At 47.7% G+C, this 25,944-nt stretch overlaps 1 protein-coding gene across 6 annotated transcripts in view; it reads right to left on the reverse strand.

Moving 5' to 3' along the window:
* Window positions 1-25,944, reverse strand: part of LOC141944659 (sodium- and chloride-dependent GABA transporter 1-like) — a 35,606-nt gene that overhangs the window by 1,660 nt on the left and 8,002 nt on the right. For 3 of the 6 annotated variants that reach the window (XM_074871630.1, XM_074871628.1, XM_074871631.1), the window contains 13 exons: window positions 24,442-24,785; window positions 18,707-18,838; window positions 17,918-18,018; window positions 15,256-15,365; window positions 14,738-14,870; window positions 13,408-13,542; window positions 11,455-11,558; window positions 11,021-11,145; window positions 10,085-10,197; window positions 4,576-4,707; window positions 3,735-3,837; window positions 3,213-3,313; window positions 2,251-2,418 (listed from right to left, as the gene is read on the reverse strand). In XM_074871630.1, coding sequence (XP_074727731.1) covers window positions 2,251-2,418; window positions 3,213-3,313; window positions 3,735-3,837; window positions 4,576-4,707; window positions 10,085-10,197; window positions 11,021-11,145; window positions 11,455-11,558; window positions 13,408-13,542; window positions 14,738-14,870; window positions 15,256-15,365; window positions 17,918-18,018; window positions 18,707-18,838; window positions 24,442-24,679 — 1,695 coding nt within the window. In that variant the 5' untranslated portion in view covers window positions 24,680-24,785. Of the gene's footprint in view, window positions 1-2,250; window positions 2,419-3,212; window positions 3,314-3,734; window positions 3,838-4,575; window positions 4,708-10,084; window positions 10,198-11,020; window positions 11,146-11,454; window positions 11,559-13,407; window positions 13,543-14,737; window positions 14,871-15,255; window positions 15,366-17,917; window positions 18,019-18,706; window positions 18,839-21,553; window positions 21,680-24,441; window positions 24,786-25,944 lie in introns of those variants that run through there. The other 3 variants (XM_074871632.1, XM_074871633.1, XM_074871634.1) reach the window with 2 other exon arrangements.

Here is a 25,944-nt window from a genome sequence, read left to right on the forward strand (position 1 = left end):
GGGTTGATTATAAAGCATTACTAACTAGCTACAGCAGGCTAACAAGGTTACAGTCTGTGCCAGTGATGCAGATCAGACCAGTCCACCTGCACAAACCTTTGCATCAGCAGCAATTCGTGTCACCCTGAGCTGATCAAATGAAAATTGCAGAGCCAAGTAAAGTGAAGCAAGAACCCAGGAAAATATGGAGGGGCAAGTCATTACTGGAGGCGTGTGGACTGAGCATCAGGAGTGATGAAGAAGAATGAATCACTTTTGCCTGTCAGGGAGGGACAGATGCTGTTAAGTTGCAGAAGGCAGAAGAGGATTGAGCCTGACCTGAATAGACATCACTAAGTCAGGAAAAAGCTCTTTCCAGCAAAGGGAAACAAGCTCCTACTCTCCAATACCGCTGAAGTGGCTGTTGCTGGGTGAAGTTCCTGAAATGTTCACTGAGATCCTTCTGCCATTCATGGTCTTTTTTCCCCTCTCACATTCATGCTCAGTAGGATCAAAATTACTTGTAATCTTTCCTGTCTGTCAAAACCACTTTATTCAGCATTGGCATCTAATTTCCCTCCAGCTCCAGCTCTATTACAAACTAATCCAGGATCTGTGCATATAAGAGGCCAAAAATTCTCTCTGTCTCTCTGATACCAACACACACACACACACACACACACACACACACATAGAGAGAGAAACCTACTTTCTTCCTGCTGCCATCTGCTGCTCATTCCTGGGTCTATGAACAGTGGGGAGGAGGTCTGGGTCTCCTTTTGTGTGTGGGTGCTGTTAGAGGGAGAGCGGGACAGAGTGGGTGCACATCAGCCACTCACGCTGCTGACTGGCACTGCTGGTTTGCACGAAGTGCTGAGGGGATGGGTGGAAATATGCTCATGACATGCCCCCAGATGCCAGGATATGCTTTCACCGTCCCTAGTGGAAACAGGATTGAGCCTAACCAAAGGGTTGAAACCTATATCTGTATTTGCAGTCTTCCCTTTTCCCTCTTTTCCTGCTCATATTATGAGGGGATAAGGAGCTCTCAAAACATCTGAGAAAGGACCTACTATGGGAATTGCTGTTGATCTTCAACACAAAACGGCAAGAACCTAAACTCAACCTCAGATGAGAGACCAGAAACTGAAAGCAGATCTGAGACACCAAACCTGCCCAGTTCCCCCACCAGAGCCCATCCAAAAGAGAAGCTGGGAGGAAGGAAAACCAAATCCACTTGCAACTTGACCTCAGAGGTAGAGAGCCTGAAGATGACCTCAGTCTAACAATTCCAGCCAAAACATTTCTGAATTAAACATTATTCAAAATACAGCATCCATGAAGTAAACTCATGGGATTTAGATGGCGTCTGGTTGCTGTTGCAGCTGGGCTGGGAAAGCCATAAATGAGCACCCCTGCAGTGACTTCTTACACCTGTAGCTCGCAGCAGACAGCATCGAGCCAGGGACTTTGTGCACAGTGCCCTCAAGACTGAATGTCAACACTGTAAATAAAATCTTAACAGCAATTACTAGGTATGACATGCAGAGACTCATGATTCACTGCTACATAAAACCCTGCTCAAATTTTTTAAAAACATGTTTTATGAGATCAGAGTTTTGGGTATTGCGGGACTTGCATAAAAGTCTGCATTGTTTCTTAACACCTCATTCACTGAGTGCCCTTTACAAAGCACATGACAAACTACTGCTGTGCATGTTTGTCACTATTAGGTCCTAGCCCTGAGGTATTTCAAGCTTCATGCTTGGAAGATCCTGGTCTCTCTGCTGAGACATGCCAGGTAACCATGTTCATAGCCAGGGACTGCTGGGAATTGGGATTTCTCTGAGTTAAGAAACCTCCAAGATTTCTTCCCAACCTCTTCCATGGCTCCAGTCCCTTTTTGTGATGGTGACAACACAAAGCTCAATGAGGGACAATGGGACTGACCTAAGGAGAGACTACCTGAAGGTCTCCCCTCCTGGCCACATGCAGGCAGCCATGTGCTGCCCGGCAGTGCTCACAGTTGTTTAGACACATTAGTGCTCAGCTCTGTGAGCCCATGTTACCGGAGAGTGTTCTGTGTGCTGGGGTTGATTTGAGCCCTCCTGGTTGAGAGGGTGTGCAGAGCTCCTGCAGCATTGACCTGAAGTACTCCAACAACTTTGTCAGAGCAGAGCCTGCTTGGTTCTCCTTAGATTTAGTTTGGGGGGGGAGGTGGGGGGTGGGGGTGTTACTCTAAACAGGGAGCAGGAGTGAAGATGTTCATACCTGCCGGAAAGTCCCCGTTGAGGTGAAGAAACAGTACAGCATGTATCCTGGAATCAGTACCATGGAGGACAGAGCCATAAGCCAACCAATGCCTTGCCCCCACACAGGATAGATGTATTTTCCCAGGGTCAGAGGGGTCATTTCCACCACGCTGAAGAAGAACACACCCTGGGTGTGCAGAAGAACACACATCACATGTGAAGGTGTGCAAAACCAGGGGCCATCCATCCATTCTTTCCTTCACTATCCTCTTAGCTCCCAAGAGTCTTACAGCAACCTAACAGCTCCTTAAACTAGTCTACATGCTCTCAGCCCACCAACTGGTAATTTTAAATCACTTGTCCCCTGATTATCCTATGTAAAAAGCTGGAGCTGGAATATCCCTGATTTCCTTCTTCACTAGATTACTCAGACAAGCAATGACCCCACACCAGCTCCTAAGCAAGTTAACAGCATCATCACAGCTGGTCTCAGGAGTCTTCATCTTCCTACCACTGGCCTTCTTATGCCATTCTCTGTACGTCTGCTTGAAATGCAGGAACCAGCAAAGGCTAAATTGCTCTGCAGTCGGCTATGCTATATTTGCTCATGTCTTTTGCTCTGACAAGCCCTATGAGGGGCTAAGGCTGTAGCTGGAGTAGCTGAGAGTCTTCACCAGAACCAATAATATCTTTTTAAAACAGTAAATTAATTGCTTATCTTTTGGCATCTCAGAAAGAAGAATGAAGAACTGATGGCATCATTTAGATTAAAACAATCATCTAGAGTTTTTCTCTACAAAGTGATTTTCAGCAGGTAGAGTGAAAGAGGCTCCTATGTTACTTTACCCATCTCAGGTCTGCCTAGAACCACCTTGTACCAGACCTATACCGGGTTGAGAACACAGCGTTTCCCCTACAGCCCATCCAAACTAAGAGGTCCTTCTGGATCCACTCCTGTAGATAAGATGCCTCTGTTCTTACCAGGCAGACAAGAGGAGTGAAGAAGGCCCAGCAGATCTTCCACCAGATGCATGGTTTGTAGCCAATCATTTCTTCAATGTTCTTGTAAAATCTGTTCACCCCTACAAGAAGAAATGAGTGTTGAAAAAAACATCCCATCTCAGCACCGTGGTCGTCACCTCTTCTCATTTCACAGCACAGGCCAGCCACAGCAAGAGGGTGATGATGCTGTGGTATGAGAATCATTATCTGGAAGGGACATGGTACAGGGACACAAGATGAGTTTTGTGCTAGCAGCTTCCATGCTCCTGGTGTCCTCTTGAAGGACCAGAGGACAGATCCATAAGCATCTGCCGGTTTGTGCAGATGTGTTTGTGGTGTCATGGAGAAGAGAGATGACAGCCTCCCGCTCCTGATTTTCTGGAGTTATCAGCCTAAGATGTTTTCAGTTGCAAAGTTTTCATTGGCTTCGCTGTGGGAGGCCTCTGAAATAATTTACTGTCCCTATGGAGAAAACAAAGGAACAAGGTCTTTTGTGCTTACCATAACACCAAGAAATTGAGATGGTCTCAAAGAAGATAAGAAATAGAAGACACATGCCACTGGCTGAGTAGTAATCAAACAGCTTGAAGACATAAATACCACCCTGAGGAGACAAAACCAGGTTGAAGGATTTTAGTTATAGATTATGGTCGACAATACCAGCAGGCTGCTTGGATTGCTACTATCTGCGTCTGATGGCTTTAATGTTAATTTCCTTGGACAGTAGAGCCGGCATTGCAATGTTTCCACTGGAGTCTGGTTCCCAGCAGCAAAACTGATGTGCTTTTGCAGACAATTAACCAGCCTGTTCAGGCATGGCCAAGTGTGAGGAGAAAAGCAGGGATCCACTAGGACTTCTTACGGTTTTCTGTTTTAGATGGACTCACTTCATTTAGTCTGCTCTGCCTCTCCCAGAAGTTTTGCTGCCTTGCCTCCTCATGAACCTACAATGCTCCACAAATGGTCTCCAGAGCATTCAGCCCTGACCTCCACACATGTGAACCTTGGCGTCAGCCTCAGAGGTTCAGGGCCCTGACAGACTGGTCTTCTTTATGTTATCTTAACCCCTTGCACTAAGCATTCCCTTAGCTTGGGCTCTGTTGACTTTAGCCCTTACTGCAAATAGCAAAATAACAAGCCAGACTGACAACAGGATGGTGGTAAAAATTATGGAGGAGTCCTAAGTCACTTGAGATGTGGCAGTGACGAGCAAGCATTTATCCAGCACTAGGATGGCTCCTAGGGATGCTGCTACTTCTCCCAAAGCTTTTGGTGCTGCTGTGCTATGCCAAAGTGACTGGAAAGGTGTCGCAAATGGAGGTACAAGTGCGGCTCTCTGTACCTGGGTGATGTTGGAGAATCCAATGAGATAAGAGATGAGGCAGATTACCGCGATGAAGACCTTCTTCCTGGCTCTCAGGAGATGAGGATACTCATCTATCAGGGCTGTAATGAACCCTTCCACGGTGCAGAACTACAGGAAAAGGTATACACCAAAGACATATATATAAGTATCTTAGCCTGACATCATCACCTCCAACATTTAACTCCAATGTTGAGATCCTCATTACTTTAACTGATCTCTGCAGACACTAGAAAAGAAGGAGGCACCTCTGCACAAAGTTGGTCTGAATCATCTTCTGAAAATGCCTCTCTCCCCCAACTGAATATAGAGGGAGCTAAAAGCACCGGGATTAAATACTTAAAATTAGCTGAGATAAATCTCTGCCTTTTGCCTCCCATGGAAAGCCTCCTCTTTCTTACCCCAAACTCTCACTACTGCCCTGCTCCCCCCATGCTGCCAGGCTCTCTGTCACAGCAATGCATCTGTCTGCCACGGGGACACATGCGGGACTTTGCTTGCTCCTCCTTTCCCATGTGTGCTCTTCTCAGCCTACTGCAACAGCGGTTGTGCTGTTCAATGATCTAAAACACTCATTAAGGAGCTGCATTACCCACTGCCCAGTCCTTCACTTTATTTCACTTTTTCAAGCACACTACATTAAATGCACGCAATACATTGAAAGCCCATCCTCACAGCACATCATCTTTCTAGAACTGAAAACACCTGGCTGGCTTGTGCAATGCTATACCAGGCACTGTATATTAATGCTGTCTGCACCATAACACATAAAGAAGTCCCCATGAGTGTTACTTTCAGATCAGTTTTCCTACTAGTTCTGCCCTATGGCATGAGGACAGTTTGACTGTATATATGTGAAGTGCATCCTTCCCTCCTACTTCTGGATAAATTTTGAGATTCACATTCGTATCTCACTCCCAGAAACCACTGGTAACATACAGCTCTCAGAGAGAACATCATGCCTCTAGCAAAAATCCTGGAAAGTTTATGAGGGCAGCAAGCTCCTAGCTTCCCTGGTCACCCTCAGTAAATGTACAAGCCAATGCAACAAAAATGAAAGAGGTTTCATTGCTCTTGAATGTCAGGGATCTTCCTGTCCCTGGGAGAGTGCTCTAGAAAGTGCTGGCATTTTTAGAGTCAGCTTTGAATAGGGAAACAAGAAGAAAAAAAACCCCTTGAGTGGATCTGGAGGTATACTGACTAAAAAGAGCAGCAGAGGGCTGGAAGGATGTATGGAAGAAAAGTGGGGAGTCTGAGCCTTGTCTATAGCTGGGCAGGGATGATGGAGGAGCTTGCACACCATGGGCTGCTGGGGCTGGCCTCCACCTGGGCACAGAAAGAGGCACAAGGTGATGTTTCTGCCCAGGATTTTATATCCACACGATGCAGTGCCGAAAGCCAGTATTCCCAGAGCATCAAAGCTCATTTGCTTCCACTCGAATTTTTAATGAGCTAAGCCTTTTATGTTGGACACAAGTGCTATTAAAGCATCTTTTGTTGTTTGGGCATGGGTTAAGCTGCCTTTATACTCATTGACAGTGAGCTCTTCACCCCATCCCATCCGGCTCACTGGAAGTCAGAACTGAGCTGGCACTACAGTGTGAAGAGCTGGCGTAACAAAAAAAAAAAAAAACAAAAACAACCAACTGTCAAAAGCTATTCCTTCCACATGGATGCATGGCCAGGCCGTCTGGCACTGGGCAAGGCAGAGAAGGAAAAGGGTTCAGAGTGGGGCTGGGGTGGTCAGGGGGCAGAGGGCGGATGTGAGAGGTGTCCAGTGGAGAAGCAGCAAAGAAAAAGATGCCTCAGATAATGGGGGGTTGTACAACTGACACCCTTTGGTGCAGGAAGAGGGATCAAAGTCAGGGAAAACACAGAGGGTAAGACAGGGAGATGGGTGATGAGGAACAGGACTACAAAGTGAGTTAAAATCTCTTTGCCTCCTATCAGAATTAAGCTGCCATGTAATGGATGAGGTGGGGAACCAAATGGTGGTACACTGCTTTTTCTAGCCATAAAACAGGCAATGGCCTTCATACCATTTACTGAAAATTGCCTCATGCCAGCCTCAAGCTTCAGAGGTGATGCAGCCTGGAGGAGGCTCACCTTTCCCACCCCAGGGACTGTGGCTCCCTAGCTGCCTGGGGTCCACATTTCCCAGCCTGCATACCCAGCCTGAGATGGTCGCAGGAGATAAAAAGGCATGTAAGTGAAAGCATGCTGCTTTCAGGAGTGATAAGGATCTGGTCATTGTGACATCTCCTGTTCTTGACTTTGCCCTGTGTGTGCACTTGTGTGTGCAGGTGGACATACACACACAAGCACGCTCCAGTCTGCTTTCCAAAAAGTTCAATTTTTCTCACCGTCACCAGACACAATTTTTAGCACATATTCTGTTATTTCTTATGCCTTGCCCCATGATACTATTTCTCTCCTGAATATTTTATTTCCATTCACTTGTCTCTTTTGCTCTTTTCCCTTTCAGGGGCTTAATCATTACACAAGATACTGAGTCTGATAATCTGGTTTTAGGAGTCAATCTAGGTGGCACTTTGGTCTGAAGGAAAGTCTCTCTCCCACCCTCTCCCAGTGTCAGGGTCTTGTTATTCCCTCCTTGGCCAGGCAGAGCACACTGACCGGAACCCATGGACCCGTGGGAGGTTCTACCACAGCTGCCAGATGTGAGTAGAGAGCCACAAGAGAGTCTTGCTTCTGGCAGCTGGAAATCCTCATGAATAACCTGTGAGAGAGCCTCACATGGGACAGATGCAGGCTTGCAGTCACAAGGCTTGCTAGCTCCCCTGGGGAGAAAACGTCTGACCTGGAAACTGGTAGGTTAAAAGAAAGCATTAGCATATTATGCAAGAGGGTCTAGACACAAGAGAGCTAAAGCCCAGATGGATCAGAGGCAGCATGAACATTAAGGCACACGAGCGGCAAGTGGGGGCACAGGAGGGAGGCGTGTGTCTATCAATATAGGTCATTCATCCCGTTCAAGTAACTGCAGATGAGATGAGCACCCTGGCAGAAAGAGGCAGATGTAGCTGTGCTGCATCTGCAGAAGACTCGCTTTTGAAGCTAATGGATACGGGTGGACCTACTCCCACCATCCTTAAGCGGTTGGCGCTTGTCGCTGCACCACAAACGCAGATCTCGGCCCTACCTTCCCTCACTAGCCGGGCCTCCAAGCACTTCCGCTGTGCCTGCAGACCCCTGCCCAGCCAGTGACAAGGGGCAGCCTCAGCCCAGCAGCCCTGGGGGTGCAGGGTGCAAGAAATGCCCTATGGCCCTGCTGTGCCTCATGGATTGGGCTGCTGACCCAAATGAAAAATGGTTGCTCCCTATATGCAAATACCACAAACCATATTTAATCAGCAGATAGCAAAAACATCTCTTTTTTTTTTTTTTTTAAATTGGACACTTCAAAATGCATGTGCAATTGCAGCTGTTGTTGCAGCCTGTGCTATTTGTTTTGTATGCATAAGCTGCCATGCTGTTAATGGTGTGTTTGATTGAATCAGAGCTCCAGCATGCAGACAGAAAGCCTCTTCACATGTATTTATCTGTGCTTTTTAAAAGGCTTGTTTTCCTTTTGATGCTTTGTCCCCCACCTCTTCCTTCTCCAGGCAATGATAGCCCCCCATGGAATGCCTGCCCTCCAAGCCTAGCTGTCAGAAGGGACTTGAAGAATTTCAAGTACTGTTTCAGAAGCTAATGCAGCAAATAAATTCCACACAGTGCTTAGAGGGCTTATTGTCATGTCTCAAACTATTTACCAGCGCTGAGTGAATAATCCACAGAGAGCAATTTTTTTTTTTCTGTAGATGTAGCTTCTTTTGGAACATTTAGTTGTTATTTGAAATTGTTTGCTGAATAATGTCCATGGTAATGCAGACGTGAGCTTTATGATGCGTTTATGGGAGTGTGTCATAATTGAAAACCAGATTTGGTTGATTACATTTTCCTGGAAACCAGGTGTGACATTTCAGGAATAGGTCTGAATCTGATTATGAACTAGACTTGGATTTATGAAGGCTACCTGTAATCCAAGAGAGCATCTGTTTTGTACCAGTGGTTTGCACTGCAAGGAAAGAGCACACGGGCACAGGGGGAGATGTGATGGTGCAAGCACTGGCTTTTGAAGGAGCCTTTGATTTAATGCACTAAAAAGCGAGGCAAGCTGCAATTCACTGCTTCACTGTGTAGCTACTTTTATGCTGAACTATCAGAAAAAAAGTATCACCACTTGGAAAAACACAGACCATGATTTTTTTGTTTTGTTTTGTGAGGGCTCTGAGGGGGGGGCAGGGTAGAGACCTTTTGCCACAGCTGCTTCCCCCTCAAATATCCTGTAAGACTTATCTGATGGCAAAGCAGTCAGGGTACCCAGGCACCAGCCTTTCCCAAGGCATAGCTCCCTCCTGCCAGGATCTATCCCTGCTCACCTACCAACCCAGCCAGGTTGCTTCAGCTCCACTCAGGGTCACTTTTTTTACCAACACCAATGCTGAAACACTGCATGAGACCACCACTCTCACACCACAGGAGAGCCCTAATTCAAACACCGCATTGCTGCTTTTCTCAGCGCAATCTGTCAATACTGCAGCAGAGCACTGGGTCTGGCTGGAGACTAGCACCTTGTACAGAGATGCTCCTCCCAGCTCCTGGGAGTAGAGAAGGTGGAGACTTTCTACCTTAACCTATGAAAGTAAGCCAAAGTAATGACATTTTCTTGCCTCACAGGAAATGCAGTTTGGTCAAGGTGACACAGTAAGAAAATCCAAAACATCCATACTGAGCTTCTCACAAAATACCAAGAAAGCTGTGATGACCACAAACTATTATCATGCAGGCATGAAATGAAGCAGTTAATACCAATTTCCATTATTTCACATATCTAGGTGAGAGAGTGAGGGAATCATGTCTTACAAGAACAAAGCAGTTATTACTTGAGAGAAAACTTTTTCCTTTTTCCCTTGCCCCAAAGTATTTTGGTAGTGATAGTTTCCCGCTAGCTCTGCTTAGAGCCTGTGAGCTCAGCTGCCAGGGTCACCCAGCAAGATGGGGACATGCTGTGCCCACACAGAGGTACCAGCACTTCACTGGGGCTAAAAATTGATCTGAATGGAGAAAAGCTTTCCAAAGAACCTCTTCTCCTACAGGGAAGCAGTGATTGTCTTATAAGGCTGACTGGTTCTGCTGTGCTGCTGGAAGCTGGTCATTGCTCCGGTTTTTAGTTGGCAGCAGGACAAGGACTGGTGCACTGGGTAGTGGTCAGATACCACCACACTTCCAGTATATGCCTATGTTAGGGAAGAGCACAGAGACAATGACCACACAGCAGATTTTGTTTCATGCAGCTGCATCTCACTATGAAAAGTAAGAAAAGACCCTGCTCAGTCATGTCCCAAGGTGCAGAAGGGAACACCACTATCATATATGAAGATATCTTTGTATCTTACCCCATTTTGTCCCTGGGTTGTCTCACCTGACTATCCAGACCCAACATCATCAGCATGGAGAAAAAGAGGATCGACCAGAGCGGGGACAGGGGCAGCTGTGCAACAGCCTGGGGGTAGGCGAGGAAAGCCAGTCCAGGGCCTGCAGTAATGAAAAGAGGGATGAGCCTATGTTTATAAAGCATTTGATGGGAAATCTAAGCTAAGGGCCACAGCTGAACAAAGACAATGATCACAGGTCAAGAGTTGCAGGTATTTAATACAGAAGCTAGAAAAACCTGAGCCTTTCCAAAACACCAACCCCATGGGGTGCACAGGGGTAGACCTGGGAGGCAGGTATGACTGGAGAAACACTTTGCCTTTTCTCTTCCTGCAAGCAAGAAAGTCATAAAATTACTGCTACCAAATGGAGATGGAGCACTTCGCTAAAAAAATAAACTGATATTCAGAGCTGGTTATAACTTTACTGATGTCCTTTTTTTTCCATCACAAAATGCTATTTTTTGAGATAAAAGCTTTCTCTGGGAAGACAGCAATTTCAAAATATGTCTTTCTGCAAAAAGACACAGTCCTATCTTGGCTAAAAAATTATTCTGACATTACAATTTCAAAATTTTGCATGGAAAAGGGACTCCAAATTTTGATCACGTCTACTGAAAACATAGTATCTATTCTCCATAAGAAGGTTTCAGAAAGCAAATGGCCTAAATATTTCACTGCAGCAAAAGCACATAAAACTTCAGCAGTAAAAGAAATTGAACACTAAGAGCAGGCGGAGATGTCCCTTGCAGCCAGAGTGCAATGAACATCAGCCACAAGTGTCTGAGACCCATCTTGGTGGAAAGGTATGTAAAGAGGGTTGCAACACTTGGGCCTCAGTCAGGAAAGGCCTGGGAGCATCCCATGCCCACCGACAAATTGCTCTCAGAGGTTGTTGTTGCATTTGAACCTGGGTTTCTGCTTACCTGAGGAGGCCAGCTCTGAGATCGACTTCTTTGTGATGTGTGACATGAAGCCAACAATAGAGAAAATAACAAATCCAGCAAATATGCTTGTGGTGGAGTTTATACAGCAGACAATAATAGAGTCTCTGGAAGAGAGAAAGAAAGAAGAGAAACCACCTGCAGGTCCCTACCAAGAGGTCAGGAGTGAAGGGTGGGGTAAACAAAAGACCAAACTGCCAAGAGCAGTTCCTTTGCCTTGGAGAGGTAGTGCAGGTGACATGTTAAGTGCCCTGCAGGCAGGGGAGCCCCACTGTGATGACTGCAGCATGCCCCTTAGGCTGCAAGTTGCCAGCAAGGAGATGTTGGAGATCAGTCACCCCAGACTCACTGTGACCCCGCTCCCTCGCCCGTAAGCACTCCCTGCCACACAGGAGGCTGGAAAAAACCCAACAGACCTGTAGACGTTGTTGTGGAAAGTGTTGTAGCTTCCCAGAGCAATCAGAGACCCCAGCCCCAGGCCATAAGAGAAGAAGATCTGTGTGGCTGCATCCATCCAGACCTGCGGAGAAGGGCCGGGAGAGGAGTTCAGCGGGAGGGACTCCATGCTGCAGGTGACCCTCCTGCAGCAGCTCAATGCAGGGCTAGTGAGGGGGCTGTATGCAGACCGTGGGGCTGTGGACACGGCCATACGGTCCACTGGGGTGGTCAGGACCTGAGGGCACCCTGCCACTAGGGCCACGGGTACCTGTAATGCTGTCTGCTGACCCAAGCGCCAAGAAAATATTTGGGTCAGCAGCTGGAAATGTCACAGGAGCCACCATAAAACCTGCAGCTGTGTTGCTGCCAACCAGACTGAACATGTTTGAAGAACAGACTTTTTTCCATCCCTTTCTGAACACCTATCTCTGGAGTGAGGTAGGCTCAGAGATGGTGGTGCAGGCAGAGGAGAGTAATGGAGAGGGCTGGTGCAGCTCCGTTTTACCTGCGGGGTGGTGATACTGACATGGCTGGAGCATGCTGGCTTCTGGAGCCACTGTGTGTCCTGCAGCTACGGGGGGTCAGCAGGGCCTCTACACCTCCCCCAGAGGAACAGGGATGCCAGGGGTCTTTAACACAGGGCACCCGGTCAGGGATGGGGCATAGGCCTCGCCTGCTTGCAGTGTCAGGAGGAAGCCTGCTAGAGAGCAATGCCTCCCTGAGAAGAAGGAAGAGGAGCAGGGGGTTTGCATCCTTCCCTCGTGGCAAGTGCATCAAGAGTGCAGCCTGGTCCAGCACCACAAGCACATCCCCAGCCCTCCAAATCCTGTGGCTTGAGGCTGCTTCCAGGGATGGATGGGGATGGAGGAATGGTCATGCATCTCGTTTTCTGAAACGTGTTCCTCAGCCTCCAGTGCAGGTCAGAAAGGACTCGCATGTAGTCTGAATTTGTGTGTGTGTGTGTGTGCTTGCTTCCTCACAGCTGCCCCCTGAGGGGTGCTGCTCCCCTCAGAGACCCACGTCCCACACTCACCACCTCTGTTCCTCTTCCACTAGTGTGTCTTTGATTTTTTCAACATGGAGTTTCTTGTGCAAACAACTGCAGAGGACAGCTTGCAAAGCTGGTCCCTGGTGCCTTAAGATCTTAAAGACTAGAAGGCACAAGAAAAGGGGGCAGACAGTTCCTTTCTTAATAGCATAGTATTTAAACAACTCTTCTGTTCTTGAGAGTCTTGTTTCCAGCATTAGAGCCAATGCAGCTGGCAATACAGCTACAGTGAGTGTCCTGTGAGAGGGATCATTGGGACCACTCAGGAATTGATGGGTGTCCAGTTGTCCCTGCTCACATGTGCAGGGATGACTGGAGCCATGGGAGCATTGCTGCTGCAAAAGGCAGAGTTTGTGTCACCTGAAAAACTTTGCTTTTGCAAGCCTCTGTGCTCCTCCTGGCCCCTCTCTGTGCTTCCACTAACCAAGGCAACATTACCAGCCACTACTCACTATTTAAGCACTTCCAAAAATTGCTGCTGTGTGTACTGTTGTACTTGTGCTGCTTCTGAGGGGCCTGTGCCAGTGCCACCACCTTGTCCTTTTCTCTGGGACCACCAGATCAAGACCAAATCACCAGCCCTGGGAGAGTCAGTGAAATGAGGCATTCCCAGCCCAGAGGGGAGTTTCCTTCATTGGGGTAATTTCTGACCCCCCCTTGCCCTGTGGATAACACTGCTTAAGTACATCAGAGCTGCTGCACAGATTTCCACCCACGAAGGGCCTGCCCTTCAGCTTTGTCTAAGCCTGTGAGGGTTGTGACTGCTTGAACAGGGAACTATTCCAAGGTTTTTTTAATACTAAAAATATTCAGTGGAAGTGCCTGGGGAAGACTAATGCGAAGACAGCTGGGAGATGAGAGATTTCCTCACTAGGCTACAAACCTCAGAGTCGGAGAGCTTCCTGAAGTCAGGCGTGAGGTAGAAGAGGATCCCCTCCTTGGCTCCTGGCAGCGTGACTCCCCGGAAGAAGAGGATGAAAAGCATGAAGTAGGGGTAAGTAGCCGAGAAATACACCACCTGCGAAAGACATCGTGGGAGAGAAGCCATCAGCCTACCAGTGCCCAGGAGCTTTCCTGTCCACGGTGGCACTGCGTCCCTGTGAGGGAACAAGCTCCCCATGCAGAGCTGCTTTTGGCAACATTTCTTTGTGTTTTCTCTTTCCTGTTCTTGTGCTAGTAATGTATCTGGCTGTTGGAGTTTTGTCCTTTCAATGACGCACAAGGACACACTAATCACAAAAGTAGCCTGTTAAAGTCTGGATGAATTGCCCAAAGACAAGGGAATTGCACAGGGATAAATTTAGTCCACAGAAGTAATCCCTTTAAGTCATCACATTCTTATTTTGCAGAGCTAAAGCTGGTGTTTCTCTAGTCTAATGCATCAAGCAACATGTCATCTTGACTCCACTACTTTCTTTTCAGTACTGTTTCAGGGAATCACGGGTACGTGCCATCCCTCATCACAGGGCCCATACTTGGCAATCAGCTGGGCTTTGCTGTGGCTACGTAGCTAAAACCTGTTTGAAAGCCACCAAGGAAGTTAACAGCTTAGGTGACCTATGCCTGAAGCACTTCTTTCTGATCTCTCCTCTAGATTATTCCTTTCACAATACTGTCCTGCTACACCACGCTGTGCTCTAAATAGCACATCTCAGTATCTCAGCTTTGCTGTTTCACTAGACTAAGCAATTAGCTTTCCACTGTACTAGTCTGAAATGCTACACAGTGAATAACAGCATCCTTCTGATCTGAGGGTCTCCCACCAATACCTAAAGGGCAGCAGGAAAATTTTCAAAGGAAGTGGTGAGTTTTTTTCCACCGGCAGCATTTTAAGAGACAATGATTTTCGAAAGGAGGAGCCCAGAAGAGGCCTCATTCTCTCAAATGGCTGTCCAAAGGTGGGAAATGTAAGTAATCTCTGAAAATCTCTTTCCAAGTCTCTTCCCAAAAAGACTGAGCACTCAGACCCATGACTTTACAGGGAAGAGCTATTCTCTATGCTTAGAATGAAAATTACCATAAACATGGTAGCAGTTTTTACAACCATGAAACGTAAATGTCAGGAATTTAATAGCATCTACCGTGATTCTGCCTCAAAACACGATAACCTTAGTTATAGACAAACAAAATTGCATTCAGAGGACATTTTGACAGCCAAGACCTGAGCACAGCAATGAGAGGCAGCACCAAAACACCCGGTCCTCACACCGTACCTTGCCTGTCCACTCCACACCCTTCCAGATGGAGAAGTAGACCAGGAGCCAGGCCAGGGCCAGTGTGCCAGCCAGGGGCCAGCGGATGGTGCCGGGCTCCCCCAGGCCCCCAGACATCTGGTGCATGTTCCTCCTAGGGGTGGGAGAGGTTGCATTAAAGGGAAGTTTGGCCCTTGGGGGCAGAGGGAGCAAAGATTCTGGAGACATCCGGAGGGTGAAGGGCCAGGTGCAGATGAACACAAGAGCCTGCAAAACCCTAAAGAGACCTGACGTTCATCATGGTGGCATAAAGGAAGGAGAAGAGAGGCGAGGAGGCTGTTATCCTCTCTATCCATCTGGCCTGTGGCTGCACAGCACACCCCATGCCCATGCCCACCCCGGCCAACGGCTGGCTCTGATGCCCTCCTGCCAAGGCTGTCCAAGGAAAGGTGCCGGTGGGCACGGCCGCAGCCCCAACGAGCAGGCATGATGGCCGTGGTGAGGGGGAGAAACCTGGTGTAGGCAGGCTGTGGACGTACTCCCAGAACTCGGTGACGGCGCTGGTGAGGTTGGTGGTGTCGGTCAGGGAGAAGTTGGAGAAGCAGCGGTTGGTGTTCCAGACATTCCCACAGCTCTGCCACGGCAGGTCCTGCACCAGCACAAGGACAGCAGGGTTATCATTAATGTGACATCTTCCACTGGCGAGAAGTGAAATTTGTCTTCTTTTAAACGGAAACTCCATTTTTTTTTGCAAAGAGGATGGGCAGTTCCACTGGATAGGCAGGAACTTTGCAGCCAAAAGCATGAAATGATTTTTCAAAACAATGATACATGTGACACGGACTTTCCAGGAAACAATATCATAATGTGATTAGGGCAATGCTGTAGCTCTAATAAAATGTTAGCAATTCCCCAGATAGAAAGTAATTTCCAATTAACTGTTGGTAATTAATAGCTACTAATTAAAATAGCTATTGGGGAATATTGTGTATATAATCATTACAGCTTTTGGCTAGCTTCACTCAACAAGTAGTTGGAATTTACTGCACAAAGAATAAACACTGATTTGTTACTTATCTCTCATTTATACCAAGCTTCAATGCTTAAAATGCAATGTGGCATTGAGAATGGGGGTTAACGGTTTGTCTACATGAATAAACTACTGTAATACAAGCCCAGGAGTAAATTTAAAGCTTTTTTTTTATTTCATGCTGTTCCCTGCCCTGATTACAAGCAGCACAAAAGGATTCCTGTGAGATGTTTATACCGTAGGTAGCAGTGTGACGGCAGCACACAACTACAGATTTAATATAATCAGCTCTGACACTGCAAGCGATGAAACCGCAGTGTCAGGGGCTGTGCAAGCACACAGGGCAACTCACCCATGCCATGTAGTGCCACAGCCAAGGCAGTCCAACAAGAGCAGCTCAGATACGTCTCCATGTGCAGCAATCTCATTTTCTGAGTGCAGTACATGTAGATAAATGCAGAACGGCTATTCTGGATGATTTCCCTCTGCAGATAAGACCTCAGGCTCCAGCTCAACAAAGCTTTAGGAAGATTTTTGTATCTGTTCCTATTCATCCATGAACATAGACCCCTTTAGAAATATTATCTGTGTTTTAAGTGCTTTGTGGCCTCAGTGCCTTTAAGTGCTGCCTTCACCCCCCCATCTAAATCAGTTCACTCCAGCAGATGATACCTCCTAACGTATAGGTTGGCTTGGCAGAAGAAGGGCGATGGGAGGGGCAGGTGGAGACACCCCAGTGACCACCCAGGCTCTTTGCATCCACCCAGTGATATCATTGTGGATGTGTTAATTGCACTGAAGCAAATGCAATGGCTCAAGCAGCGACGCACAGCAGCCCGTCAACCAAGTGTTTTGCACATCAGATATGCTGTGCAGCTCTTATAAGGAGAGGCAGGCAGGGGGACAGTTTGTTGCTGCTCCATTTCCTCTGAATTTCAGAGGACAGAAACTGCAGAAGGCAAGCTGGGTTCCTGTTCAGGTTCAAAATACTCCTGGTCAAATTTAGGAGGAACAGGGTCAGGCATCAGCCTAGCTTTTTTATTTGTACCTTGGCTCCTTTGAAGAATATGGAATTATCTCTGGTAAAAGAAAAGGCCTTGAGCCAAATACCTGTGTAGATACGAGTACTGTCACCAGTCAGGTCTGTGACACCTGCCTGTACCAAAGCCTCATCCTAACATGCATCCTGCCCAGGGTGGAACGGGGATGGGTTCTTCTGGGGTTGAATTTTGTTAATTTGGGAATCCCCCGACAGTGCACCTAATCATCCACAACTGACAATTTTGTTCTGGACCCACGAGCCTGCAGTGGGTATTGGCAGTAGAAACACAGATGGGAATGCCAAACAGAATATTTTAGCAAAAGTCTTGATAAGTACTTGAAATTTTCGATCAAAAAGTAAAACTGGATGTACAACATTCATAACAGCATTTCAGAGTTATACCTAAATGAAAAAAGATCCTATCTGAATCACGGAGTAGATGCCTTTAAGGTTGCAGGTTGCTCAGAGAGTTAAGGGAGCTCTTCCCAGCTGTTGGGCTGAAACAAATCATTCAGCTACCAAGAAGTTAATGTGGGGAGTGATTCTGACCTTGTATGGTGGAAGACCCTGCTACGGAAGAGGAACCCACTATAAACCACAACCCCAAGGTACATAATAAGGGACAGTCATAAGCAGATGTCTAAATGCTTTCTGAATCATTTTCCCAGCAAAAAAAAATCCTTGGGATTTTATTTATCAAGAGAAGCATAAATGAGGACTAATTAAGGTCAGGAGTAAGTCCTGGATAATAAGAACATGTTGTGACAAAATCAGTTGTAGAAATGTGCAGCTCTTAGATTCACACAGCTCTAGAAATGTGAGAGACACACAGGGTGGGCTTTAAAGACTGATGCAATTGGCAACAGTTCCCAGAGAGGGGATGGGACCATCCCCTCCAGAGAACCACCCTCTCCAGAGGACAAGCATCAGTACCCATCAGCACTACACGACTGCCTCCAGGGCTGAGGAACCTCTTTGGGAAGGATCCAGCAGGGTGATGACACAGGCTCTCTGCACAGACTACAAGCAGTTAGTTCACGTTTTGTGGCATAAACAACTCCTCCCCATAAAGCAGAGAGTAAGGACTCAGTGCAGACAATGCCATGCTGTAGACAAGTCTGTGACTCACTGCGGTGAAAGAGTTGAAGAGATAGTAGAGAGCCCAGGCGATGATGACAATGTAGTAGATGTTCAGCCAGAAGGAGAGAACTACAGCTGCCAGCCCCACTCCTGCGAATGAAGGCAGAGAGCAGCATCAATCCAGGTCTCTGGTGCCCAACTGTACTCACAGACATCACAAGTTTTGTGGCAGAGCCAGGAAAAGTGAACCAGCTCATCAATGCAGTGCCTGATAGAACTATGCCAAACTGGTGAGCGAGGAAGGCTTGTTCCCTCACATCTCTCACCTGCCCATTTTTGCTGGGTGAACAGTGCTACCTTTTAGTATGCTACAGGTAGTTTAGGAGAGGGTTCCATGAAAACAGGATCTGGTCACTTCCCTGGCAGAATCGCTCTTTCCTACATCCAAGGCATTTATAAATCAACACTGGTTTCCAGAATGCTGCTACTCCAGACATGGCAACAGGTTCACATCTCCTATCTACAGCTTTCCCACAGAATTAAAGTGAGCCCATGTCACGAGGCTCGGGGCAGGTCTTCTGAAGTCAGAGCCTCTCTATGTCCCTGCTGCTCATAAAGTGCTTTGTCATCACACAAGACTGCTTGAACAGAACACAGTGATGTTAGTGACTGTAGACATCAGGGTCAAGGGCAGATTGATAAAGACAGAAGAAAAAAATGTCCCTCACCTGCCACCCCATCCCAGTCCCCAGGGATTTGCTGATTTGCTTCCCAAGCCATTAAAGAATATTTGTCTGTAGTTATGTGCCATTGCCTTCACAAACTTACAGTACAGTACCTTTAAACATGGGTGCTAATTTCCAGACTCCCAGTCCGCCAACAGAGGTATACTGGCCCAAGGCAGTTTCCAGCAGGAAGAGAGGAATCCCAGCAAACACCAGTGTCAGGAAATAGGGGATGAGGAAGGCCCCTGAAAGAAGCAATGTTATCAGATGGTTCTCCCTTTTACCAAGAAGTAAATGCCTCCAGCTGTGGTTTCTTGCTCTGCAGCACCCATGTGATGAGGAGCAGAGTTGCTCAGGGCTACAGTTTGCAACTGGAGTTGGCATGTTCAGTGAGTCTCCCATTCTGATCACCACTGCCTTCCCCTCACCAGTTCCTATCACTATGGATATATAGGTATCATAAATGCATGTTGTTGTTAGATATTTAGGCAATGCTAAGCCCAATCTGACAACAAACCCAAAAGCTTGGACACTGATACTGGTAACTTGTTCTTGTTGATGTTTTCTGTCTTACCTGCAGCAGCTCCCCATTCTTCAACTTGAGGGAAAAGCAATATCTGGCATTGGCCACTACTTTCTTTGTTCATAGCTGCTTCTGTCTTTTAAGGAAACTGTGGCTAAAACTGTATTTGCTCTGGTAACAGTCCCATACACCTTCACACCCTTGTTCTAGGTTTTACCATTAAAATTCCTGGTGAAAACATTACTCTTCTCTATGGATCCTATGGAAATAATTTCATCACTAGAAATAAGGTAGTGCAGTCATTCACTAGAGATATTATTTGTACCTCGTTATTAGAAAAGCAAATAGAATAGGAGAGCTTTGCCATGTGATTTGAAGGCTGTATGTGTTTGGGTCATCCTGACTTCTAGAATCTGGGACAAAGCTCGTTCTCCAGCTTCGTCATGCATGTGCTGAAGCATGCCAGCATTCCTGAGGAGAACAAACTCTTGCAGAAGATGCTGGATGGGGAGGGAGAGGGGACACTCAGTTTGCTCAGAAGCAGCTGGCCATGTTCAGGACAGCACTGGTTTCTGCACTAGCTGGAGGGCTAAGTTGTCAGTCTGGGTCTTCTTTTCCTGATATTAGTGGGAAAGCAGACATGGAGCCAGTGAGCAAAGCCACTCTGAAGAGCTGGAGCCCAGCTTGCACCTGGCAGAGCCGGGCTCCAGCAGCTGCTCTCTGAGGACAGGGAAGAAGCGAGGCACAGCCAGGGATGCTGGCTCGGGGGACACCCAGCTGGGGACGCCTGCCTGCCAAGCGGGGAGCTGAGCCCAGCTGGGAAAGGCAGGTGCCAGCACCCGGCATGGGTGTCCGAGGGAGGCAGCGTGCAGGAGGAGTTGGCAGCGGGTGGCAGGGAAAAAATACGCTCCGGGCCAGCAGCTCGATGACCATGAGCCTGAATTGCAAGCTGGCATGGAAGCACAGGCTCTCAGCTTCACCAGCAGCCTGGCGTGAAGGACCAAACAGCTTTGAGCATGGCTGCGGGAGGAGGGCTGCCCACTCAGCATCCTCCCTGCGCTCTCGCCAGCTGCCATGGCCTGCAAGGTCCAGCCCCCTAGGAGACCTGCAGGAAGCCAGGGTCAGCTCTGAGGACATGGATGCTGCCTCACTACCATTGTGCCTCACTGTAGAGTTTGGAGACTTGAGCTTATCAGCAATCACAGTGCCTTGCTTGCTTCTGTGCAAGCAGCTAATGAAATTTGTCCACAGTCCTGATGATCCTGCATTTTTCATCTACAGCAGGCCAGGAGGGTTTGTAGGTGAAAGATTTTATTAGATTATTGAGAAAAAAAAACAGACAAACTTTTGGACCCAGGTCATTTATCCTGGCTTGACAAAAATCCTCTAAAATAGGGGAAAATCTACAAAGCAGACCGCAGCCTGGAACTGAGGTCAGTTGCAAATGACACTGCCACTCTGGAGGGTCAGGGCCCTGAGCAGGCATGGATAACATCCCCAGGTGCTGTACAGCCAGAGAGGAAATCAGTTCTGAAATTTGTACCTAAAATTTGTATGCCTGTGCCGAAAGCCTTGGCACAGAGAGAAAGGGCTGGTCTTTAATCTCTGGCCCTGGATGGGCTGCTGAAAGGTCTGGTTCAGTTCCTGGCCTGCTACAAATGATTGTGTGTGACTTTGGGAGAGTCCAAACCTGTCTCCAAAGTCCATGGGTCAAAGGGGTGATGATATTGGTCCTGCCCTGCCTGCTCAGGGCACTCTTGGAGGCAGGGGAGGATTACACAGCTCCTGGCACTCACCGTGCAGCCCCAAATTTGCCCACAGTCTGCAGCTCCTAATGCTGTACAGCAAGGAATAATAATTAATCCTTAAAACAGAGAACACTGCCCACGAATCAAAAGTTGAGCATTACAAGCTGTTACATACCATTGCTTGGAGTCTCAACGTGTAAATGAGAAATGCATGATGCTTATTTAAAGAAATGTTCTCCTCTCAAGTTATTCAAGCTCAGGATCTCTCAGACAATTTTTAGCACCTACTGAGCTGCATTTAGAGTCAATTTAGAGTCTGGTAAAATCCTGTTGACATCAGAAAGACTGCATGAGGTTAGAAATTGGTGTAGAGGCTGGAGCGTTAGTCATAGCTGGGCACATTCAGCTGTGTGCAGAGCCAGCAGGGAGCCCAGGCATCTCTTTGGGTAAAGCCTGCTCCCTGCAGCGGCTGGGGCTGGTGCTGGGCTGCTGTACCCTGGCTGAATATCCCCTAATTATGTGCCCGATTACAATGCCGAGCAAATCAGCCGTGAGCTAATACAATGTGACAGCGGTAAGTGAGACGACAATATTTCCGTTCAGTTCAATTTGCCTGTGCGTAATGGAAGCAGCCCACACGACGGTGCTCCGAGCAGCGCACATGCAGGACGCTAAAATTAGAGTCTCACCCACAGTCTGCTCTGCTCCGCAGGCGCCTCCGTCGGGGTACAGCCAAGACGGTGCCCACCCGATTGTGAATCAGATGCCGTGCGACCCTTCCTCGCTGCTCCGCATCGGCTCCCAGTGACGCTTTCGTGCGTCAGCTCTCCTGCCTGTCTCCGGCATCAGCAGCCTCCACTTGCTGCTCATTATTGCCAGCTGCGGGAACGGTCGTGCCTGCGAACAGCCAGGCTGGGTAGGGGTGAAAGGAACAAGCGATACAGGCTGCCATAAACGGCATGAACTGGCAGGCGAGGCAGGGTGTCTAAGAAGAGGCAGGCACCAATTCACGCATTTCATCTGTCCGGCATTTCTGCTCGCAGACAGCTGATCCCTCTGCGTGCCTGCTGCTGCCAGGGCAGAGATCACCCTGTATGCCATTGCTAATGCTAATAATAGCACTCCCCACCTCCACAGCACCCTCCGTCCTAGGATCTCAGCTGACTTTATAAATATAATTGATTTTAGCTTCAAAACACCCTTCATCTAATTATAGATATCGTAATCCCCACCTTTATGTGTGAGGAGACAGAGCCATGGGCAGCACAAATCTGGTGGATTTGAGATGGCGCAGCAATCACCAGGCAGAAACTGGGCTAAAAAACAGTGCTGGGGCTTAGCCATGGGGCTAATGTTGTATGAGGAGGGCTAGTGCAGTCAGGTGCCATTGTGTGGCTAGATGAAAATGACAGACTCACACCGTGTCTCTGGCGATGGTGGCACAGGCTCACCTAGGTAGACCTGCCTGATTCACATAAACCTCACCTGGCCCAGCCACACACTCATGCCTCTGCACAAAATGACATACTGAATTCGAAATCTTCTTGTCAAAATGGGTAACTGTCCAGTCTCCCACTGGGACTCAGTCCACGTGCTTGAGAGAAAGGGCTAATATCCCCCTAAATACTGTGGAGCTACATGGACAGACCACTGCAGGGAGCTAGACCCCTCTCCTCTTTCCCAGGGTGGGTGGAGAAGAGCATCCTACGCAGCATCGACTACAGCATGGACCACAGAAGTGGGCTGGCAATATGAGAAATCATGAGAGCTTAAGACAAAGCGGGTTTTGAAAAGGGAATTCAAGGCAAAAGGCAAAGAAAGAAGATGTGGAAAAGAACATGAGAAGAGACCCTCAGAGCAGCATGAATGAACGTGGCACTGGGGACAAGGGAGCTAAGAGGGAAGCAAAGAATGACATGGGAAGACTAGAAGGCAATGCTAAAATTATATGTACAGCCTTAAGGCTGAGACAAAGGGGTCTGGACTTTTTGTGGGAAGTTGTGAGAAATGGTTCAATGAGGTGAGCAGCTCTTCAAGGGGAGAGGGAAGGTTATTTTAGTAACAGGCACAAACAACAGGAGAGCTGGGCATAGGAGGTGAGAAGAAAGAGCCTCTGCTCTACTGACACCAAAGCAGCCTGTACTCCCCTCCACAGGAGCATCTCCCTGCCAAAGCTGAAGAAATAGCACTGTAGGAGTCTGGGCCGCGCTGAGGGAAAGTTAGTGCAGGCAGAAGAATGCAAAGATGAAGACAAGGCCAGCAAAATAAGGCTGGCAAAAACACACAAGATAGCAGATAAGTGAGAAACACCTGTGGTCAGCAAAAGCACACAAGTCTGAGCAAAACAGGGTATGAGACAGGGGAGTTTTTGGCAAGTTTTGGGCTTTACGTGCTAATTGCAATTAACCAATGCAAATGCTTGTAGAGGGGCATGAACAGCGCGTGTAGATAACCTGTAGCCTATTAGAAAATAGATGAGTGCGTGTATGGAACTTAGTAGGATATAAATGTAACTAGGACTGGAAAAAAAATAAAGATGGATGATCTGATCGTCATATTGGTGTTGTGTCGTTCCTGTTCCCGCACAGAGAAATAAGGACCCCGGCTAATGGTAACCCCGACATAGCACCATTTTAGAGGGGAGTTGAGGCACACAAGTGTATTTTCTGACTTGATCCAAGACACTCAGAAAGTCTGTAGCTGGACAGGGAGCTGATCTCCCAGATCTCTTGATTTCTAGCCCAGCACTGTTTGCCCATCTGCCTGCCTTTCTCTAGCCTTGCAATGGTTTGGCAAAGTCTCAGATGAGGACTGGTAAGGAAAGGCTGCAGTGACGCAATAATAAAAAAAATAAGAAAAGCTGGTGTTAGCTGTCCACAGAGGAGGGCACTGCTACCAGCTGCATCACAGTTACTGTAAATCCTTCACCAGCCGCTACCTTCTCTCATGGCCTCTGTTTTCCAAACATTAGGATGGAGACAACAACTGTGACCCTTCTTACAGCACTGTAGAAAGTCAAAGCTCATTTCCTTCCATAGATGATGACACTCATGCATGCCTGTGTACACGTACATATGTATGTATGTTTGTATATATGTCTACACAGACCTGCTATGGTCCATGCAAAGCTTCTAATCAAAACTCCTCAGACATGTGACCCAAATCCAGATGCAAAATCGTTACCTCTTGAGAATATACTAGACTGAGGAGAAACTCACCATTAGCAGATATTGATTTCCCTGGGAATGCCCCAGCATCCAGCTGGGGGCCTATGTGCGTAGCCCTCCTTGTAAATAAATGATCCCAGACACTCTGCTGCAAATTTGGACTGCAGAAGCTTGACAAAACTCAAACTTCTTGTTATGTTTCTTGTTATGTTTCTTTGGGCTGCTTCTTCCCAACCTGCACTTGCTAGTAAAGCCCAGAGACTAGTCTCCTGACAGCTTAACAATTCACATCATGAGGGAGAGCTCTCAGCCAGGGAGCCAGCCACTTGCCCAGACCCACACCAAACCAAAGCCTGTTCAGGCAACATGGCTGCTCAGGGATGAGCACAGGCACTGTGCATTTCTCTCACCTCCTCCATTCTTGCCGCAGAGATATGGGAAGCGCCAGACGTTGCCTAGCCCAATAGCATAGCCCACACAGGACAGCAAGAAGTCAAATCTCCCCTTCCAGGAGCCTCTGTCTGGGATCTCCTTCTTCTTCTTGGTGCTCACGGCCTTGGAGGCACTGGGATCTGACTCCTCCAGGGCTGCCTGGTTTGCCTTGGAGGGAGAGCTCAGCTCCATGGAGGTGGTGTCCATCTTGCCCATTGTAACTCAGATGTACGGCCACTCTTGCTTAGGGGTTGGAGGAGCAGGAAGGGTAGCCTCCACCCTGGCCGAGCATGGATGAAATGGGAAGCGCTGGGCAAAGCTCCTGATGAGAAAGTAGAGAAAGAAGGCATCCTGTGTTAGTGTAGTGGGCTTGGGGGGGACCTTGCTGGGTCTGAGATGGACTCACTGGATAGACTGGTGCACATCAGAGCAGCCCATCCATACCTCCCTGCTTTCCCCAGAGAGGAAAAGGAGGATAATTTTGTCTTGCTCCACAGTTGCCCTTCTGAGAAGTCATGGTTATGTAGACTGCTAACAACAGGCTCGGACCTGGTTGTTACTAGCACATAGCAACTCTCATCTTATTCTCTTCATCCCAACACCTGCTCTGCAGGAAAAGCTCCAGGACCAGTACGCATGCAGGGAAGTTACAGCCCGTGGGTGACCCACCACAGAGCAGTCCAGGCAGAGAAATATATCTATCATGTCTGAGCAACGGTGGAAAAAGGCATGATGGAGGTGCCACATTCCCCAGGTCTGGAGCCCAAAACTGAGTGCACAAGTCACGGGGCCATCTGAGAGATCATGTGGTCCAGCCAGCCATGCATGGCTGTGAAGGTGTAGCTTTACAATGGCACCTCCACTACAGACATGCCCCACATTGCAATCCCATGCCCTAATTCCCTGTCATGGCAGCAATACAGCCATGACCACAGCTGTGTACCTGCAATGCATGGCAAGGAAATGGCTGATCTACTCAGCACCTCCTTGTACACCATGTCACATGTGATACTGTAATCGCCAGGTGTATTCAGATGATGCTTGCTAGTGACTATAGCCAGCCTGTGAACCACTGAAATCCCATTAAGTCAGGACTCTAAAGTCCTGAGGATTAATTGGACAAGTCTGACAAAAAAATTAATTAATATTTCCATTGATTTTAGACCCTAAGAAGAATATAACCAGCACACCAAAACAATTCAGAAAGAAAGAAAGCAAGAACAGGCTACGTTATTACACCAGTATCTAAAACAATATTGCACTCATGTCTTGAAAACTAAGTGCAGTTCTCCCTTCCCTTTACAGAAGCTATTGCAAAGTTAGAAAAAGGCATAGAGAAGTGCCAAAAGGATGCTCAAAAGTGTGGAACATCTTCCATGTGAGGAAAGGTTCAATGAACTAGGATCCATTGTCCTGTGGAAGAGGTGACTGACAGGGGCCTATAAATGTATCAGTGCTATAGAATATGAGTATTCACTATT

This window comes from Strix uralensis, chromosome 5, assembly GCF_047716275.1.
Source record: "Strix uralensis isolate ZFMK-TIS-50842 chromosome 5, bStrUra1, whole genome shotgun sequence".
Taxonomy (NCBI): domain Eukaryota; kingdom Metazoa; phylum Chordata; class Aves; order Strigiformes; family Strigidae; genus Strix; species Strix uralensis.